Source organism: Scomber japonicus, chromosome 2, assembly GCF_027409825.1.
Source record: "Scomber japonicus isolate fScoJap1 chromosome 2, fScoJap1.pri, whole genome shotgun sequence".
Taxonomy (NCBI): Eukaryota; Metazoa; Chordata; class Actinopteri; order Scombriformes; family Scombridae; genus Scomber; species Scomber japonicus.
This window is the reverse complement of record NC_070579.1, coordinates 13013172-13034439: the sequence shown is the minus strand read 5'-3', so window position 1 is coordinate 13034439 and position 21268 is coordinate 13013172. Positions and strand designations below refer to the sequence as shown.

Genomic DNA, 21268 nt, shown 5'->3' with positions numbered 1-21268 from the left:
GGGGGACGCAAAGAGGGGTGAATGAGAAAGTGAAAGACTGCACAATGCAGCCAGGAGTGACTGATGAAAGTTTGGGTTTTGACACTCTGTTAGAGGCTGGCAGGTGAAACGGGCCAGAGGAGAGACCACGGCACGAATAATTCAACCAACGAAGGAAATGCAACAGAGGTTTCGAAGCACAAACACACTTATCTCTAGAGATTATGTATGTCCATGGTTGTTCGCCTTGCTCCGTGCTGTTGATATATCTTTGGATTTTCCTAGGCCAAACATCCTCAGGATAGCAAGACAAAAAAAGAGCAGAATGCTGATTGAGTAGTTAATATCAGAGCCACAAGATGACATCCTCGAGATCAGAGAGCCGGGTCGATACGTAGAAGGTCACGCGTTTCTTGTCTCCCTCAGACAAATAAAAGGCTAAATTTCACCATTTCCTGCACTTGGGAAATTACAGTCACTCTCTTTCTGTGCTCCAACCTCTCCGCTCATGTTTTCACATGTGAGTTATATGTTTATGTCCTAGGGGCCTATCTCAAAAGATAAATGCAACTGCAGTATATAAGACTGTGACCAGATGACCTTTTAGTTTGAAGGCTATCTATCTATCTGTTCTTATGTACATGCCTCTTCTTTTTTCTCTATTGAATAGGTTGTACTACAGGTTTCCTATCTGTCACCCCCCACCCTCATTCAGCAGATAATCACAGCGCACAATAATCTATAAAAATACGCACAAATACACACATTGAACACACAGTAAACACACACAAGCAGACTTACACACATTTTTCTAACACATACACAAAACCACTCACGGGCCTTTAATGTTGTGCTCCTGCAGAACCAGCATTCACAATGACATTTACGTCAGCTGTCCGATTTTTGCACTTGCGCCTCTTGGGCAATTTCGTGGCTCCAAACAAACCTGCCTTTGCCAAAGTGAGGCAGCTGAGGTTGTTTTTATGCAGAGCAGGTGGCACACTACAATTTCAGTACCTTTTTAGCATGAAATTGGGCTTGCATTTCCGCCTGCTATTGCAAATGCAAACACAAAGAGGAATTTTTCGTAGCTTTAGTTAGCAGGGGTGCACACATGATGTAAATTGTTCATTTAGTACACTTAAATATATATATTTAAATGCATGTTGAAATGAGATGTAGATGCAGGGTTAGATTTTAGTGATTCTAAACAAAACACACACATATATATGCTGGACTACATTGGTTAATATGTATCTAAAGTAATTTCAATTTAAGCGTGAGCACTGAGTTCGCCTGGTTTGAGCAGAATAGACGAACAATCTCTGTCACACTGTACGGCCTTTGTAGAAGAAACAGGTCAATGTTAGTGATGCATTGACTGACACTGTAGCTGCAGGCTTTGTGCACATTTAAATGTCTATGAGAGCAAGTGTCTGTGTGTATGGTTCTTACAGAATAATGTAAATTAAAATGTTTCGCCTGTAGGCAGAATCTTTTTTTTTTGTGCTGTATTGATTTCCTATCACCGTAGTGACAAGACTATATCAGTTAAAAAGCCTTGTTTTACAGGAGATGCTGTAACTGCATGGTTACGTGGTTTGGCGTTGATAATAAAGCAGGAACATTGTTCTTGTTTACTCCATACTATTATTATTGACCTTTAAAGCTACACTGAGCAATTTATCTACATTAACGTTATATTACATTTTCAGTGAGACAGTGTGCACATGTCTACACACTGTATATGTTACCCATTAGTTTGCATTGGAGCTGATTTGAAGGCGCCATATTCTTCGTTTGTAGCCAAATAAGAAGTGCGGGGTTGACAGTAGTCCGAGTGGAAGTCCTGGAGCTGGGGAGAGTAGCAGGTGAGCAGACTGTAACAGTTGTCAATCAACACACACATGTTAGACATCAAAGCCGTTTAATCTTATTAACGGAGCAATAACTTATGATGTAAGCAGGCATCCCTAACACTGTACATTTCATAGAAACAATCATAAAGAATCAAAAGCAACAAGATCACTGAAGTCGAGCTTGTATTGGCTGATTGACATCAGCTGTTTCTGACATGCTTCACAGCCACGTGGCCCGTACAGTATCATCCAGTTTAAACAGATGACATCATTTTAAAATTAGGGTTCGGTGATATAACAATATACTGTAAGTCCTTAAACATTTCTAGCTGATTATAGCTGTACAATCCAGCCACGGTATCTCTTTCATATCTCCTATTTACATTACATTGTGGGCACTTTGACACGTTAGTAACCAGACTAATTTGTGACAGTATTGAATTAAAATATTTGCATTTGTTGTATAAAGTACCTTAATTATCAGGTATTTAATTATCTGGATTATGCAAAAATAGTCATTCCTGTCTGGTTAATTTATCTATGAAAGGTTTTATAATTCACTTCATAGAAACCATAACTGAAGAGTTTTTAATCAGGGCTATAAATGTATTCAATTGTGTTCGGACACTGATGGAGAAACCTTTGTGACTTTGATTAAACTATCCTATGTGGCATATCCTTGACCATATAATACCCATGGCACCATGTTAAGATTAACCAAATGCTTTTGTCTGCACACAAATTCACAAAGTAAATTCTAATAAAAGAAGGATGAGTATCGCAGGGTCACAGTTATATGAACCAGAATTAGATAATTACGGTTTATTCTCAAGTGTGAATATTACCTCTCGTCTCTTTAGCTGAGCACCTGGGAGAGACAGCGTTTGAGGCTGAGGTGTGTTTCTCCATCCGCGAGGAAGACAGACAGAGAGAGAGATAGAGAAGGAGAAGGCGAGGAAGAGAGTTTGAGACGGAAAGACAGCGTCACCGCCAGTTGTGTGGTTAATTGGAAGCAGACATAATTAGTGCTAATTAGGATAATAGCCATTCGTCTAGAGATCCATCCACCTAATGGGACTACAACAGCCACTCAGCTGCAAGCACGAACACACACACACACACACACACACACACGAGCACACAGAAGGAGGTGTTACCATCCATCCTGCCTCCTTGTTAGAAGAATGTGGTCTCATACTGTAGGTTTAATGCACTCCTTGTAATGACATGATATTTGTACCATTGAAATCAAATATGAATAACCGCCTGCATGAAGTACATGCGTATACACAACTAAAGCAGAGGTAGAAAGGAAGTGAGTCATGGACCCCCTGTAGCTGAACAAACAGTAAGTTGGGAGACTTTTCTCCCTCCTTTGTTTACTCAGCATCCCCTTCTCCTCTCCTCTCTTCCTGTCTGCATCCCACCGTTGGCCCGCTTTGCTTTCCTTTCCTGTACCGTTGCCTTTCCACTACTCTCTGCCTGTCCCTCAGGCCATGCCCGGGGACATTAAACAAACGTAGTCTGTCCAGCAGCCTTCTCTCCTATTCATTCATACTCTCTCTCTCTCTCTCTCTCTCTCTCTCTCTCTCTCTCTCTCTCTCTCTCTCTCTCTCTCTCTCTCTCTCTCTCTCTCTCTCTCTCTCTCTCTCTCTCTCTCTCTCTCTCTCTCTCTCTTCTCTTGCTCCCTCTCTCTCTTTTTTTCATATAGACACACACCAATTACTTTCGGACTGCAAGCCCTAGGCTGTGTGTGCACAAGAATATTTGACCGTGTGTGTGTGGGCATGCACTTCTTCTGCCTGTGTGTGTGTGTGTGTGTTTCATCAAGGACTTATTTGCAGTGGCAACTGGCCAATTTAGTGAACAACCACAGAAAAGTCTCCCTTTCTGAGTCCGTTTGACCGTTTAAAGGAACTGTAAAGGTGATTGAGGAAGCAAACCTGTGATTTAGACACACGTTAATTATAAGTCACGGAGCTGCAGAGTGTGTAGGGCACAAGGTAGGGAAATGTTTTCTGAGTCAGTGAAGGGGCGGTTAAAAATTCTTACAAACACATTAGTGTTCATTACTGTTGTACCCTCTACCATCTTTCTTTTTTTTTCTCATTGGGCTCATGTGCAGCCATACATGCATTGCAGGCTGTATTTCTCTGAGTGAAAGAATCATCAGGATTCATGAAGCAGAACTAAGACATAAACGGAAAATAACTTTTGAGTTATTAATAAGGTGTGAACAGAAACTGAAATGCAGAATTGACAGTGAAGGTGAAGGGAGCTGAGTTGAATACGATATGATGAAGAGTACATGGCCCTTCTTGCTTTTCTCTACATCTGGTTGTTTTTCCTTGGAAACGTGGCAAAAAGACTTTCCTGTTTCACATGACGATGCCACAGTATAGGAAGGAAGGTGCATAGAGAAATGGTTTTCCCTGTTTGATGTGGAACTGGTCTTCACAGAGCCCTGATCTGAACCCCATCCAACACCTTTGGGATGAACATGAATGCCAGGACTTATCGCCCAACATCAATGGCTGACCTCACTAATGCTTTTCTGGCAGCAAAACCCTGCTGCGAGGTTTAAAGTCTTGTGGAAAAAGCTTCTCAGAAGATAAAAGACTTCTATTGTAGCTTATTAATGCACATGGTTTTGGATCGAGGTGTTCAACAATCAGTAATGGGTGCACTGTTTGACTGGCCATGTACTCTGTGCTCTGGCTGTGTGCATCACGTATGTCTGATCTTGTGGCAATAGGTCGCTTTAATAAATGTCAATTTGTCTCTGTTATCATTTTAATGCAGTCCAAAATGTTTTATCCTTGATTTAGATTGAGGTAGACACAATTCAGTCCCTCTAAATAGTTGATGCACATTTTTAATGCATCAGCAGCCTGCTTCCATTATTTCTTCTCATTTGGTTCAGCTCCAACAGGCTTATCATAGAGATGTAGAGTTGTTTTGAGGATGTTTTGTTTTTCTGCCTTTTTGTTGATGACAAGATAAAAGGCAGGAGACATTTTACGTCTTAAGTATTTGACGGATTCATTTAGAACAAGTTTGAAACGAGAGCTCGAGCGCACTTATAAGTTCAAGCACTCTTTTGTTCGTCGCTCTATAACACTATTAAAACAACAGAGGAGCTCACTACAGAGACGGTGATCACTCACTCACACACATACTCTCGCTCTCTCTCACATACAAATACATGAACAGTATGTGACTATAGTCCCGTTTCCATTAAAGAAGAGGCAGGGATTTTACAGGAATGTCCTCTCACACGTTCCTCTCAGCTGTTGTGTCTCCAATGCAGAGTATTGACCTTGATAGGTAACAGTTTCAATCGTTGTGTAATCGTTGTGCGACGGTTTTGATCGTGGCGTCACCAAGTATACCCAATCAGCACCGAGTCAACCTCAAGCCCCACCCAGGAACCCCACTCAGGACTGCACGGAGTACAGTACATACCAAGGCAGGAACTCATTTTTCACCTGTAAAAGTTCCGGAAGATTGTCTTTCAGGGGCGGTTACTCCGAAGTTCCTGCAGTGGAAAAGGTCCTTAAGTACATGATCGTCACACAAGGCTGTACTCCCTTTGCTTTCTGCCCACAACAATATGACATTTTGAATATAAGATATATGTGTGTGTGTGTGTGTGTGCATGAAGACGTGTGTGAGGTGAAGGTGTTTTCTCAGATGTTATTGCTTATATCTTGTATCGTGTCAGTGATGTATGGCTACTGTAAGAAAATCATAAAGATAGTTTTTTATGTTGTTGAGGATTGTTGGAGCAAGAGATGTAAGACAAATTTTCACCTGAACAGACAACGTAGTTTTTATCTTACCTTTATCTTAATGGGTGTTGCAGCAGGCATGCAAGTGACAGTCAAATTGTGGGGACTCAGTCACACCACTCTGCTTGTTACAGGCACATAATATTGAGTCTCAGTCACAGTTGTTAACTCTTTAAACCACATAGCTCTAGGTTTGTCAACATATGGTACATTATTGAGAAGTTTAAGAAGCTAAAAAAGAAAGTTTGTGCTTTTCCAGCTCAGTAACTGATCATATTTGAGGCTATAAACCAGTCTTATTGCTGTGGTTACACAAAATGAATCATATAAACTGATTTTGACAACATAAGAAATCAGTAATGACTCATTTTTATTATTAAGCGGTGTATCTAAAGACCTCAGAGTAACAGCTTTCAGTCAGCTGTTTGTCACTCTGATGGTGGAGCTAGCCTTTTCTTTACACAAGAATAACACTTTGTTAAGCTGTAAGACATTACCGCATTACATTACCGCTGTGATGATAGCTTTTTTTAGACTCTGGATTTATTATTTATTCTTGATTTTCACACAAAACAAACCTCACAGTTCAAGCTGCAAAAAATGACATAACACTGTAAAAGTTTTGAAGTCTTTAAAATGGCTCGTAGACTTTCTCTCTCCCCCACATTTTAAGCTATCGGAAACTGAAGCAAATGTTTTTTTTAAAGATAATATTTGAGGCAGTGTTTTGGGTTTTTATTGAGCAAAAGTATTAAAGAATGTTAAGCAAATATACTGTAAAACAAATCTTCAACCCCAGGCTGTGTTAACAATAGCTTCATTTAAACTATGCATGGAAAATCAGTAAAGCAGTAACTGTCGAGCTACTGGCAGCAGAATGTCAAGAGCTACTGGCAGTGGTCCAGTTCTCAGTCTCAACTCAGTTAGACTCTTTAATCCCATTACAAAAAAAAAAGATCTATCATACTTTCCAAAACTACATTTAACTGTTGCAGTAAAATCAGCAAAGTTAACTTATCTTCATCCACTGGGATCATTCATCTTCCTTCCACAGCTTTTTACTGTTACATTACAGCGGTGAGCGGTGCCACCAGAAAGTGAGTCCAAACGTTTGACTGGTACTGTGTTCTCATCTAAAACTTCCAGCGTCTCTTTGTGCCCAATCTACCCGCGAGCATCACAACAGGAACAGGCTGTCAGGCATCGCCATCAGCCTCTGTAGGAGAGCGTACTTTGAAATGAGTAAAAAAAAAAAGCTTCACATCTGTTCACTTTGATTCACCGTGCATTCAAACCAGTTGAAGCAACCGAGCTCAACTATCAAAGAAATGCAGTTCTTGATGGATGACTTACACATTTACCTTCGTGGGGTAAAATATATATATTTTTTGTATCAAAAAGTTGAAAACTGATTTTTTTTTTCAGAACAACAAAAGCAAACCAAAAGATATACTTTTACTAATAGGGATATTTTGTTAAGGTAATGTGTGTGTATGTGTTTATAATGTCAACCTTAGTTTGCAGCTGTGCAAAAACACAATCCAAAAAGAACCCAGCTTTCATAACGTTTATTGATGAATATGGTACAGGAGCCTTCCTTCTGCCTCTGCACTCAAAACAATGCACTGTCTGCTGCTGCTGAGTTTTATAGTTACCAATTACTTTGGGGTAGAGGACACCACACCACAACTCAAGCTGACAGGCAATTTTTGAGAGCAGGAATGCTTAAAAATGTGAATATCTCAACACAGTTCCAGTATAAAGTTTTAAATAACAAAAATCTTCAGCTTGGAAAGCATTTTAACATGATTTATACACACAGATAGAAACACACACACACACACACACACAGACACACAATGTGGCATTCAGCAGATATGAACCTGTGTGCGACAGAGGACTTATTCATATGTCCAACGAATTACACACCAAAGCAAACATCCAGTTAAAACGGCTGCAGCGAAACAGTGAATGCTCCCAACTGTGTTAGAAGGTGTGTCTGTGTGTGTGTCTGTGTGTGTTCAGTGCACTGTATGTGTAGGAGGCTGGCTGGCTGGCACTTGCTTTGGAGATGAAGCTGCCAAAAAGCCTGCTGTCTGGACCTGGTTTACAGCAGAGTATCCCTCCTTCTGCCCTACTGCTGCACTCCTCCACCGCGAGCGTCTCTGTGTGAGAGGCAGTGTGGTTTAAGAAGGTGGCACGCTGCCTATCAGAGAGAGGGAAGGAGGGCAGACAGGGCCAAGGTGGGCTCTGTTGGCAGGATCTGACACACACATACACACATATACACACACACACACACACCCAAACAGACGCACTTACATATTAAAAAACACTCATTCATGCACTGACTTGCTCACTCCTCCTCTCTGGACTGAGACATGTGTGTGCTAATTATCTCTTGGCACACTTGTTTATGTGTGTATGTGTGTTCGTGTGTTCGTGTGTGATCTATGTGTGTGTGTGTTTAGCAGTCAGTCCTGCAGTGCGGACACCCGCGAATGTTTATTAAATGAGTCTTGGGGCCAGACACTTAATGAAAGACCAATATGGCTTGGTGCTTTGGTTCAAAGAAGTCAGGGAGGAAGAGAGGGGTGTCAACACAGGACAGTTGTCTGCAGCAAGGGGGGGGGGGAGAAGGAAGGATGGTTACGATAGAGACTGAGACAACTGGAGAGAGACAATTGCAAAGAAAATTGGAAGAAAGAAATGTGCAGATTGTAATCTGAGCAAGAATAGAAAATGGGATTTGAGAGAGAAAGAGTCACAGTGGCTGTTTTTTTCATTCTTTCAGGGGGGTTATGAGTGATACAGGGAGGAATGCAGAAGGAGAAGGGAATAGGATGTAGGTGATTACTGTATTTTAATTTCCCTCTTCTGCCTGGGGATGAACTGTCACACACACACACAAAAATGCACACGCACACACAAGCATGCACTGTTTTACAATTGAGTTTGTCTTTAATTAAAAGCCAGAACAATTTAGTCCAGTTTAATTAAACGTAAAACTAAAAGAGAGCAGAAAGTTGCGCGTTGAATTTATGTTATATTAAATCTCAGCGACGTCAGACTGAGAAGACGCACATAAAGCCGCTCATGTGCACGCCTATTTGTATGCCTGTGTGTGTGTGTCTGACTATATTGGAACTCTTAGCATGAGATTGTACAACCACCCCGCAGCTACTCGGAGGGAACGGGGACATTTTATTCTTTTTTTTTTTTGAAGGGAATTCCAAATGAATTGAGGTCCTCTAATCTCTGTTGCCGGAGTTCTTATTGGCATATTTCATTTCTTTTCCTCTGTGTTTCCTCCGATATGAAAGTTCCATGTGAAGATTTAATGGGAAATCAAGCCTGAGACCTCCCAATTTGGAACAAATGAAAGCGTGAGGCACATCGCTGCAGCCATCAGCCTGTGTCATCACCAGTAATTTCACATGTAAATACTAAGTTGAAATGGGATATGTAAATGAGGGAAAAAAATACATACACGAACAAATACTTTTAACTCAACAAATGTTCAGATGTTAATGTGCTATCTTAATTGGTCTTGCTTCATTCTCACACCCGCCCACAGAGCTCATTTGACTTTGAATGTTAATAACTTTGTGGATTTAGATTCCCTCGAACCTCCCAGGCTCTCTCCTCCTTTCCCTCTGACACTACAGGCAAGAGTAAGCATGCCTTCACTGTCTATTAATCAGCGTGTGCCGGGTAAAACAGATGTGATGAAATGGGCTGGTCACTGCAGTTAATGAGCTTAACAGCCATAAATTGCATTGTAGACTTCAGTGGAGATGCAGAATCCATTCTCTACTGTGGAATAAGTAAGAGAGCACAGGAGAAAAGGTTTGGTCAAAGCTTCTATTTCAGGGAGTGAGATACGGTTGAATGGACACACACACACAAACACACATGCACACAGAAAGTAACATACGCACACACACACATACGCATCGACATACACTCACACAAATAGAGTGTCAGTGTTGGGGTTGAGGCTCTGGCTCTTGTGGATGTTCTCCTGGGAAATCACACTGAATAAAATTAGACCTGAGGAATTCTGTCTGTATGTGAGCGTGCGCGTGTGTTTGTGTGTGTGTGTGTGTTTGTGTGAGCGTGTGTCAAACAGCTCCATGTCATTTGCGAGCAGAGACATTCTCTTCTCTCCTCCTTCTTTTTTCTTCGTCTTCTCTCTTCTTCTTCTCCTTTCTATCTCATTCTCTCATCTCATCTTCTCTCCTCCCCTCTCCTGTGTAGAATCAATATGTAGTTATATCAGTTGTTCCTCCCTTCATTTGTCGCACATACAGAGATTCACTCCATGTACTGTATGCACTGCAAATCAGGTGGTAATGAAATAGCAGGTAGTGGGGGGATGCTGTGGTGAACTTTGAATTCTCAGTTTTCTCAGATTTGACTTGTTTTCACAGACAGATCTGGACTCAGCTATGACAAGCCACATTCAATTTTGCGTTAATTAGTCTGCATTGTTTACTAAGCTGTCGGTGCACATGGTATGGTATCGGTTTAGGTTGGCAAAAGTTGTACTGTGATGCTTTGTGTGCTGAATTGAAATGGATTAGAAACCACACCCAACTGACTCTGTGCCAATGGAGGTTCTTGGAGCACATCCACTTCTGCTAATTCAGCACTGCTAAACAGCGCTTACAGTAAATACACACATCATACACACAGATGCACATGTTGTCTGCAAAATAAAGTTTTTCCAAAAATCTAAATGTAGCACCACACACCCCAAAGAAATGTCTGTGAACATACAGCATTCACAATGATACATATTTCATATCTTTTTCATTATTTTTTATTTCGTAACCCTTAAATCTGAAGTCGGTCTCTCAGGGCTTTACAGTCTGAGCACATCATAGAGTATATGTGGAGCTGCACAGAAAGAGACAGTCTATAAGAGTAAAAGACAGTTATCACACTTTAATATGCTTTATTCTCCCTTTGGTCATATTGATTTTTTCTTTCAGTGTCAGCTCTCAGGTTACAATATTGGAGGATTTTCATTTAACGACATGCTGAAAACACAAGTAGCATCAACCTGCGCTTCTTCCTGCCTGCCGGCGTCTGCTCTCAAACTGACAAGTTCAAACACATGAATATCTGAATGCTACGAATATATTTTTGTACCCTCCGTCGTCTCCTTCCAAAATCAACTGAGAGGAAGAAGAAGAAGAAATACTTAATTGATCCCTACATTAGCAAATTGATCCTCTACATTTAACTATACCATAAACACACATTAGGGGTTTTTTCTTGTTCCTTACATATTTCTATTGTGCTCCTCTGAAAAGCAGCAGCGACATAAAGTCTGTCTGTAAGTGATTGTTTCTTATCTTTGTGTGCTCATGTGTGAACATTGTCAAATCTTGTGTGTGTGTGTGTGTGTGTGTGTGCTGTACTGTATGTTTGTGCTGTATTGATTGCTGCAGGGAAATGAGGATGGATCAGTGTAGAGAAGGAAGAACAGAAGACAATACACAAACAAACGAGGATGGCCAAAAAAGAATGAAAGAGACACAAAATGAGCCACATATCAATCTGAGACAGGAGGAGAGATTTATTTAAGCTCACTGAATCCTCTTTCCTTTCTGATGCTCGTATTCAATGTTTCCTCCCCCTTATGAATTCGAAATGATCCATGTACCGAATACTCTCCTCTTGTCTGAGTCTTAATTTGGGCAATGTTCTTGTCTGAGACGACAGAAGAAGACGACACGCTCTGCTTTTTGGTGCTGTTTGTAATCCCCTCGCTCCATGTGTGTCTTGTTTGTGCCCTACAGAGCAATCACTTTGGACAATCAGCTGGTCGTCTTGGCAACCGCAGGGACAGACGCCGGACGTTACCATGTGGAGGCGGTGAACGAGATGACGGGAGAGACTGCGACGAGTGCTGCAATCTACCTGAGCATCTCAGGTAGAAAAATAGATAAATAAATTAACTCAACCCAACTTTGAATTCTTTGGATCAAAGATTAAACAGCAGTGATAATTGAGGAGGTGCAATGTCAAACTTGTCTGTAATTAACTCTATAATTAAATTATGAACCTAATTTAAGTCTCAAAACAAAGCGATTCTGCAATTAAACATGACTGATTGTGGTTTAGAAGTTTTTTTTCAAACTCTGAGAAACTATTACTTTCTCTTTCTTTAGTTTTATTGATTAAGTTTTCTCTGTTTTCTCTGCTATCACTATAATATACAACACCAGTTAAAGGTTTGGACACACTTTCCAATTCCTTTGATTGAGCAAGTGTATCCAAACTTAGGATAGTGAAATTACTGTTATCAGCTACTGAGCAGGCAAATCGCTTCACTGGAACAGATCCGCTGCTCAGATTTGTCTCACTGAGCTAAAAGAAACCACCAGAGTGATGTCAAGCTGAGTAACGACTGGTGGCTCTTTTTTATCTTCTTACTGTACCTACCTGCTTGGTTTTGACCTTTCGGTAAATATCTTACGGGGTAATGTTACAGTAAATGGATACAGCTGATATGATCTTTCACTGGCATGTATTTGTCATTTAAACCTTTCCCTGCCTAGAAATGAGAAGCCTGTTTGTTTGCCTGAATTTTTTACACTCATAAAAAAGAGTGAGGAGACTCGAGATTTGATCAAATATTCATTAAGCAAATTATTTTTTTCTTTTCTTTTTTTTTTTTTACATTTTGGATTCAGATCCAAATGAAAACCAGCTATCAGAAACCAAACTCACTGCTCTAGTTATTTCAGTTTTAACAAGCAGAAGTGCTTTAAAGTGAAATTAGTGAGTAACCCATTGTAGCCTATATATAGTATTCTGTTGATTATTCGTCACTGTGTTTACAGACTTTTGGTATTTAAACATATTGAAGTCATAGTTACTCGCTGCTTTGTTAATATTAACTTTCACATTTAATAACAAGGTTAGTCAAGTCATGCAAGCTGTGTTTTTAGTTGAAAAAAGTCCTGAATTCTGACTACATTTGCATAGGATTATTATTATCATGGCTTTGCTGGTGTGTCTGTGTGTGTGTGTGTGTGTGTGTGTGCGTGTGTGTGTGTGTGTGTGTGTGGCTCCACTCACACAGGAAAAGTTTGGTGAATTTCTACCTCTCTCGTGTGTTCCTGCTTTTGTCGTGGCATTTATCACTGACTCACTTTATCGCTGTATCTTTCTCTCTATATTGTCTCTCTTTGGAGGCCAGAGGGTAGACTTTCCCCTGTCTAACAGTCCTTCAGCTGAAGTGCTCACTATAGTTAAATGAGAGCAAGCGGGAGGGAGGGAGGGAGGGAGGGAGGGAGAGAGGGAGGGAGGGAGCGCTCTGTCCCTTGTGGCTGTATAGAGTTTTAATTAGATTCTCTTTACAGGGTTGTATCCTTTGTCACAAATGCACACTCACACTGACACACACACACACACACACACACATACACACAATCTCATAAATATACACACAGTACCTTGTTACAGCTGTCAGTGTGGAGTGCTCCCTTGGGTGTTTTTTAGGAACACTAAGGGTATAGTTAGGCTTCACTGATCAGTCTTTGGTCATAAATGTCTGTGTGTGCATGTGTGTGTGTGTGTGTGTTTGCCTCCGTTTATCAGTGTGTGTTTTCTACAATAAACTTTCCCAGGGTAAATATCCTTCGCTATAAAACAGCATGTTTGATTCAGTTATTTGTTATTGAGATTCGGGAGAAACAGAAGAGGCATGAATTGAATAAAAACTGAAGGGGAAACAAAAAGGGCGTAAAGGATGTAAAAAGTGCAAGATGGGAAAAAGAAAAGCTTTATTTCCTGTTTTAAATCTTTTACAGTTCAGCCTGTTGGTTTTTGAAATGTAAAAGATGATTGGATCATATAACATACGGTAAACTACACTTATGACTGATATAGCAATTAAATGTCGGATCTCAACAGAATTGTAATCATTTTGGGTTGAAAAGATTAGTATACTTAAAATACATAATACAGAGTACAGACCAAGTAGTAGACTGGGCCTTTTAATGATAAAGATCAGCCAAAGTTTGCAAACAGTACATTTGAGGACAAAAAAAGATCCATTTCATGCAATTGAGATTAAATGCAGTTGATGAGACATTCACCAACTTAAACAACGCAAGAAAAACAGGTGAATAAACCCATACAAATGTGTCCTTTTTTGTTCTTCTGCACTTTTTCTTTCCATTTCCTGTCCTATCTCCTTCTCCTTCCATTTCCTGCCGTTTTTCCGTTCCATTAAGCAGTGTGCATAGGATCAGAAGACAGAAGTTCATAGCTGTCAGTCAATTTTGCTATTTCTAAAAATGTTTTCTTTCTTTTCAGAAATTCACCGGAATAAATGAGATACCTATTTCCTATTCTCCCTTTTCTTACTTTGATTCGAGCGTTGTGCTCAACTGAGAAGAACAGAGAGAGAGAGAGAGAGAGAGAAAGAGGACTTGTAGAGAGAGACAGAAAAAAGAATTAATGAAGTGAGTCACGAGTGTAGACTGAGAATATGACCAACAGAAAGCTCTCCTGAACAGACATTCAAGGAAAATACATTAACACTTTGGATACAGTCACATTTTTTAAGACCTGCCTGTCACACTCATGCTGTGATTGACAGTCAAAATCTTTGTGTGTAATCCACAAAGCTTGCAAGAGTCAAGACAAGTGGTGCACAGCCAGCCGCGTGACCTGCCTACTTGACAGATCCATTATCTGCATGTCCCTGACCACTATCCTGTAAGTGTGGCCTAGACTGCTGAAAATAAAAAGCACTAACTGTCATCCCTGGTCAAGCTGGAACAACCATAATTGATAGCAACTCAACAGCTTGGTGAGAGGTCACACACTGTAATCACTGAAAGTACAGCCCGCCTTTAAAATAAACAGCTCCTGGAGTTTTCGTCGTCAGCAGCGACATATGGTGTTACAGGAGATGTTTTCAGTCAGTCATCGCTGCAGACTGAACATGACAGATTGACAGAGGTATCATTTTAAATATTCAGACAAGATGTACTGTACAAGATGCTGAAATAACAAGTCAACACAAGCAGAAATCTCCTCTATACACGGAGGGTCAGACTCTGCGTTCAGGTCTGGTGAATTAGTTACAGTATGCGTGTTTGATTCAGTGTGTTCGCATTAGAGAGAGAGACTGTTTGAATGGCCTCAGGGTATTTCTGTTAGTGTCAGGAGATGAGGATCCCTACTCCAATTAATTAAGCTTCATGCATACCTGCTATCATCTCCCCCTCTCTATCTCTCTCTTTATACACACACACACACTCTCTCTCTCACACACACACCTCCGCCTGTCAATCAAAGCAGCAGTCAGTCTCCCGGTTCCCCAGAAGAGAATGTGCACTTCTGTGTGCTTCTCTTCAGTTCACAGCAGTGGAGGTCTTTGTAGATTTGTACATCAGACCATTAGAGGAGGAAAAATATCCCCAAAGAGACTTACTGTTGGGAGACTCTCACAGACGCCACAAAAAGCACACAGACATGCAAACATGCAAACACACAGAAACACTCGGTATGTCTGGACATCATAAAACAGTCATTTTTACGGAACAAAGACGGAAGGCAGAACAGCTTGAGACCACAGACTCCAAAGGATAAAAGAAATTAAAGCATCAGAACTATTAACCCACATCTCAAATATAGAAATATGAGATAAGACGGAAGACAAAAGGAGAGGAGAGGGTGCAGGGTGCAGGGTGCAGGGTAGACAGGAGAAAAGGATCAAGCAATTAAAAGAAGAAAACAAGAAAAAATAAATGGAGAGAATAAAAAAAAGAGGGTTGGTGATTGTGGCAGACGCATATAAGCTGATATAATTATTGTAGCCTTTTAAATGCTATCTCAGCTTTGGGCTCAATAGTTGATCAGCAGCCTTTATCTTTTCTATAGAGAAGACAGTAATGTCATGCTTGTTAATGATTGCTGAACTGCAAAAATAGCTTGGGTTATTACATGCATACATAGAAGCACTTCTTACTGAGTGCCTCATTTTAAAAGAGTAACCCAGTGATTTAATATTCAACTTGCATAAAGTTGGAGAAGTTGTGAGACACACACACACACACACACACACACACACAATGGTCAAAATTGATGCAGCAAAATCTGTTCTGACATTTAGTCCCAAGATGCAATTGATAGCATTTTCTCCCAGACCTTCCCCGCTGCAGAAATGTATCATCTCTTCGATTGCACAATACCAGTTTGTAATGCAGGCTTTTTCTATTGTAGTCATATCACTCAGCTTATTTTCTCAGGTAGAGAAAAAATCCTTGTTTTCACCGGCTGAGAACTCGTATTTTCTCATCATTAGTAAACTGACCTTGATGTGTAAAATTGGTCGATCTTTATGATGCTCTACATACTGTATCTCCATCATTACTGTACAGCAGAAGAAATGTAAACTCCTCGCAACAAACTTCCTAGGAATAAGTTCTTTTGAATACAAGAAAGTTTTCCAGCTCATCTTTGAAGCTTCGTAGTTCTGCACAGAAATGATTTGAGCTATAAATTTCATTCTGCTGAATAAAGAACAGAGACAATTGGTAGGCAGTTATTTTATGAAGCGCTGTATGGAGCGTCGTAGCTGAATAGAGTACAAATATAGAGAAGAGCAATCACAAAGCAGAGATGACGCAGTGACACAAGACTAACATTGAAAAGATTGTTCAAAAGAAAGCTGAGGGACAGATTGGCTCCAAGTACAAAACTCATATTGTAAATTGTAAAATAACTTTATATCCTTTGATAACCTTAATCATTGTGTGTGTGTGTGTGTTGTGTGTGTGTGTGTGTGTGTGTGTGTGTGTGTGTGTGTGTGTGTGTGTAGGAGGGGGGAGGGGTGCTGTGTGTTTGGGAGGGTCTGGGGGTCTGAGTTTGATTACCTCAGACTGGTGATTGTTGGAGAGTCTGTCTGAGATTGATTACGCCTCCTGTCAGAGACTCCCCTGGTGTCTGCCATTTTACATCGCTCCATTTCTCCCGTTAATCCCCCCCCCCCCCCACCCCCTCCCCGCCTCTACCAAGCGGGGCTCGTCACCCCACGGCCCTGAGAAGTGACGGAGTGGCCTTTGTCAGGGGCTGAAGAATAGACTCGTGTAGTATCTGACTTAGCTGACCCCGGGATAACCCAGACACACACACACAGTATCAGATATATACACAGTGAGGTTCTGTGGGTAAAGTAGATATGAAAGAAGACAAAATAGGAGAAAAATGGAGTTTATGTTTTGCACCAAAACATTTAAACAGCATATGGCACATGTTTCTTTAAAAAGCTTTTAAGAATGCATGATTTGAAGTATTTGATGCACAATGAAACCTGTGTGTGTGTGTGTGTGTGTGTGTGTGTGTGTGTGTGTGTGTGTGTGCGTGTGCGTGTGCGTGTGTGTGTGTGTGTGTGTGTGTGTGTGTGTGTGTGTGCTTGATGACAGTGTTTGTGTTGTTATTTTTGCACGAGTGTGTCTTTGTGTCATTTGTTTCTTTCCCTAATCATCTTCCCTCCCTTCCAGATGTTTCCTTTCCACATCACTGACTCTTAAATGAGAGCCTGCCGTGCATCTCTCTGTGCACGTGTGTGAGAATCAGTGTGTTTGTGTGTGTGTTTGTGTGTGTGTGTGTGTGTGTGTGTGTGTGTGTGTGTGTGTGTGTGTGTGTGTGTGTGTCTTTGCTCCAGGTCCCATCCCAGTTGTTCTGTGGCGCGTCTAATTGGAGGTATTTTAGTGTCCCTGGAGAGAGTGAGTGTGCAATTGTGTTCTTGTGGGGTGGAATGCACTGTATGTGTATGGGTATGTGTGTGTGTGTGTGTGTGTGTGTGTGTGTCGGCGCGTCATAGTGTCGCAGACCCTGATACCTGCCAACCCTCATTTAAAAGCGTAAACGTGCGATCAGAGAATTCTCTGTATCCCCGTATGCAGTGAAGATGTTTCCAGCGCTGCAGCTCTCATCATGCGCTCAAGGCGTTCAACATTTTGCAGCAACATGCCTCCGTAGCCTTCAGGGAACACCATAGAAACCTCTTTACCCAACATGGCAACATAATGATCTGTGCCACACTCTGCCAAAGTGTTTCTCTATGTGGATAGACAGTCTGTAGCTTTAAGTGTTAGTTAGGGAATACGTCCCGAGAGAGTTTAGTCAAACCGGTGAGACAAGAACACCAGCAGACATGTACAGTAGTGAATCTCTCTCAAACTTTTTGGCTCATGACCCCAAAAGCAAAACGAATGCCAAATTGGATGATGTAGCAGCTCGCCACCCCCTGATACAAGCGCAGGTGTTTCCACTGAACAGTGACACTAAATGTTTTTATTTCCTCTCTTCACTCTCAAATGATTACTCTTAATTAATTACTGACAGAATCTATGCAGTGTTTGGAAGCAGCTGTGAATATTCATTATTTAACAGCAAGATAAAAATGGCTTATAAATATCACTCAGATATATGTCTGAGCTATACTTAGATTGTAATTGACAAATGTCACAACACTCAGATTTGACTAGAATAGGTTAATTTCATTTTTTTCATGACAATTTATAGACTACATACAAATAAATAAAAATGATAATTAAAATAAATAAGATATTTCGGGGTTTTTTTAGAATAGATTCAGCTTTTTTGCCATGTACATACTTCAAGTACTACTGCAGTTGGGATTAAAACATAAGTGCAAAAATATGGCAAATAAGTGCAAAAGTTAAAAACATTTATATGTGATATAAAAATGTAAATGCAGAATGAATGGTTTTACATTTGGAACCTTACAGTTTTTTTGTTCGACACATTACACTCTCTCTCTCTGATCAGTAACCCAGGTGTCCTGTGCAGAAGAGGTTCAATGGAAGCAGCAGGCAGTGTTCAGGAAAGCAAGCACTGGACCTGTTATTTGTGAAAGAAGAAGAAAGAAAGTGAAAGAATGAAACAGATTTTTTTGAGAGTAGAGTTTGGAGACAAAGGAAAACACCACAATGAGCTTCAGACTTGTGCAATGTGTGCAGGCTCACTTGCCAAGTTACTTCAAATTTTAGCACAGCAGCGCTCATTGTATGACCATCTGTGGTTGGTCTACACAGTATCTCATGACTGGATGTATTAACTTGTAGGAAAGCTTCACTTTTGCTTGTATAATGTATTTAGGAAATTCATTAGCTGGACAAAAATGGTTTAAATCCCCAATATTCTTCGGGTATTCTCATCTACTTACTGTGCATTAAAGGATAAGGCTGGAGATGTTTTCATGTTTTTCATTCCCATGTGCAGAGCCAAACCAACAATGAACTCCTCCTACTAACTTCAACAACTAACCCTAACCCTAGCACAACAAGCAGGTGAAGCACCGTCATTACTCTTTGGAGCCATTTCTAAACAAACTACCACAACTAAATGCTTTATGGTGACGGTGCGTGTCACCCTGTGCAGCGGTGTGACTCACTCACGTGTTTTAATAGTTTCTGAAAAACAACACAGCTCTATGGCTTTATAGAGGAATGCACTATATAAGGCTTTAGGTAAACACACAATACTTGTAAGTAGGATGTGTTCATTGTTGGTTTGGCTCTGCCCATGAGGTTTCTTGACAAGAAGAAACCAGCCTTATTATTTAATGGAGGCCTGTGTGGTACTGCATATACCATCATAGAGCATGCTTTATTCATGTGCCTTTTGCAGGCTTGTAGATAACAGGAGTCTTGTTTTCTGAAGTACTGCAGATAAGAATATGCCAGAGGATAAGATTGTATAATATAGCCCACAGTGACGTGTGGACTACAGGTTTCCCAGACCTAGAAATTCTGAATTAGTTAGTCTCCTAAATAGTTACATAAGTCTTTATATACTGTGAAGAAACTATGGTCCAGTCTAAGTCGGGCATTTAAGAGTAAGGATGCATGATATTGGATTTTTTTTGCCAGTATCCAATATTCTGATATTTTCAACTCTTTTTGGCCATTGCAGATGAAGATGTATGTGCATATTTTTTTCCACCTGGCTGAAGAGACTATTATGCATGGATAAGTATGATCAAGAAAGACAATATATGAAGGAAGAGCTTAGGAAGACTGGAGTTCAGGAGCTCAGTATTAAAACTTTAATGAACCTGCCAAGTCGGTCGAGCAGTTTGAGTTTATTAGACAGAGAGGATTAATGGGTAGGATTTAGTCTCTGGTCCACACTCCAGAGCAGAAGGTGGCAGCAATGCACCTGATGCACCAAAAAGTTCCCTATGTTGTTTTCTATCTGTGTAGCCGAACACAGCAGCTCATCAGCAAACTGTTTCACCCTGATGGTCCTGGTGCTTCCTCCACAGGCTCCACTTCACTCAACTACCCGACAGATCCGCTGCTTCTTTACACTTTAACCAGGGGTCGGTGTTCCGGTTGGATCCACACGGAGAGCCGGAGCTAACTGGGAGGTAGGTCCACTAGCTTCCCAGCTAGCCCCAGCTCTCTGTGTGGATCCAACTGGAGCACAGACCCCCAGTGCTGAGCGAAGTGGAGCCTGCAGAAGAACCAGGACCATCACGGTGGGAATCAAAGCGAGGCTTCAGATGAGAAAGCAACATATCGGCCTGTCATGCGGGCAGAATTGTTCATTTCAGGCCGATGCCAACATTTAATTTAAAAGCCTTTCTTGGCGGATACTGATGATGTGCCAATATTAATGCTATTTCAAAGTAGAGATTATTTAGAAAAATTGTACTCAAGCTATCATGAAGGTCGCTCAACAGATTCACTGACGCATTTATTTGTAATCCTTATTTACACAGTTGAGTTTCACTGTATTTTTTGAAACATATTTATGAGGATAACCTTGCATGTGCGAGGTTAATTTGAAAGATCCAACCTTGTGTTAGGACACTTCAGGGCTACAATGCTCTCTTTTGTATTGACGGTCTGGTCATTTGAAGTCTGCTAATGTGGAACACACACACACGTACACACCTCAACAACACACACAATCATACAATCAGACACTAATACTCGTGTGGTTTGGATAAAGAGGCTTGGTTAATGAATCAGTCCGTTGAATAATTCCTGCTACTAGTGGTTGTGTCTTGAATTATTATTTTCAATATTTCAGTTGCAGAGGATTCAGATTTTCTCTTTGTTGATCCCTGCCTCCCCTCTCTGTCTCTATCTCTATGTCTCTCTCATTTCTTTCTCTCTCAGTCCCTTCTCTCTCTGTGTAATGAGGCTCCTCTGTAGTTCTATAATTAAAACCCCAGTGAACAAGACAGAGAGATTGAGTGATGGAAGGATGGACAGGAAACTGACTCATGGACTGTGTCAGTATGACAAGCCAGCTGTGTACGAGTGTGTCTATATATGTATGCTCTACTTGTTCCACCTAGTTATGAACTTAATTGCGAGGATGTTTTACAGCACGAGGAAACAGATTGAGATGGATGTCCGTGTGTGTGGATCTGACAGAGCGGACTGCAGACATACACCCACTCAAACCATCTTCAAATAATCCATTTAAGCTTATAAAGTGGACATAAAAGAAGGTAGCCAGGTAGCGAGAGAGGTGTCCAGTGGGAGAGGAAACTGACAAAAAGTCACAGATGCTCAGACGCACAGAATAAGTTTCTCGAATCGATGAACAAGTAGAGGCTGTGAA

General features: G+C 40.8%; 2 protein-coding genes across 2 annotated transcripts in view; both read left to right on the top strand.

Annotated features, from left to right (window-relative positions):
* foxk1 (forkhead box K1) overlaps positions 1–21268 on the top strand; it is a 230364-nt gene that overhangs the window by 21067 nt on the left and 188029 nt on the right. The gene's annotated exons all lie outside the window — the stretch shown is intronic.
* Positions 1–21268, top strand: part of LOC128377369 (protein sidekick-1-like) — a 242410-nt gene that overhangs the window by 119822 nt on the left and 101320 nt on the right. Inside the window, exon 5 of the mRNA XM_053337318.1 lies at positions 11440–11573. Coding sequence (XP_053193293.1) covers positions 11440–11573 — 134 coding nt within the window. The remainder of the gene's footprint in view (positions 1–11439; positions 11574–21268) is intronic.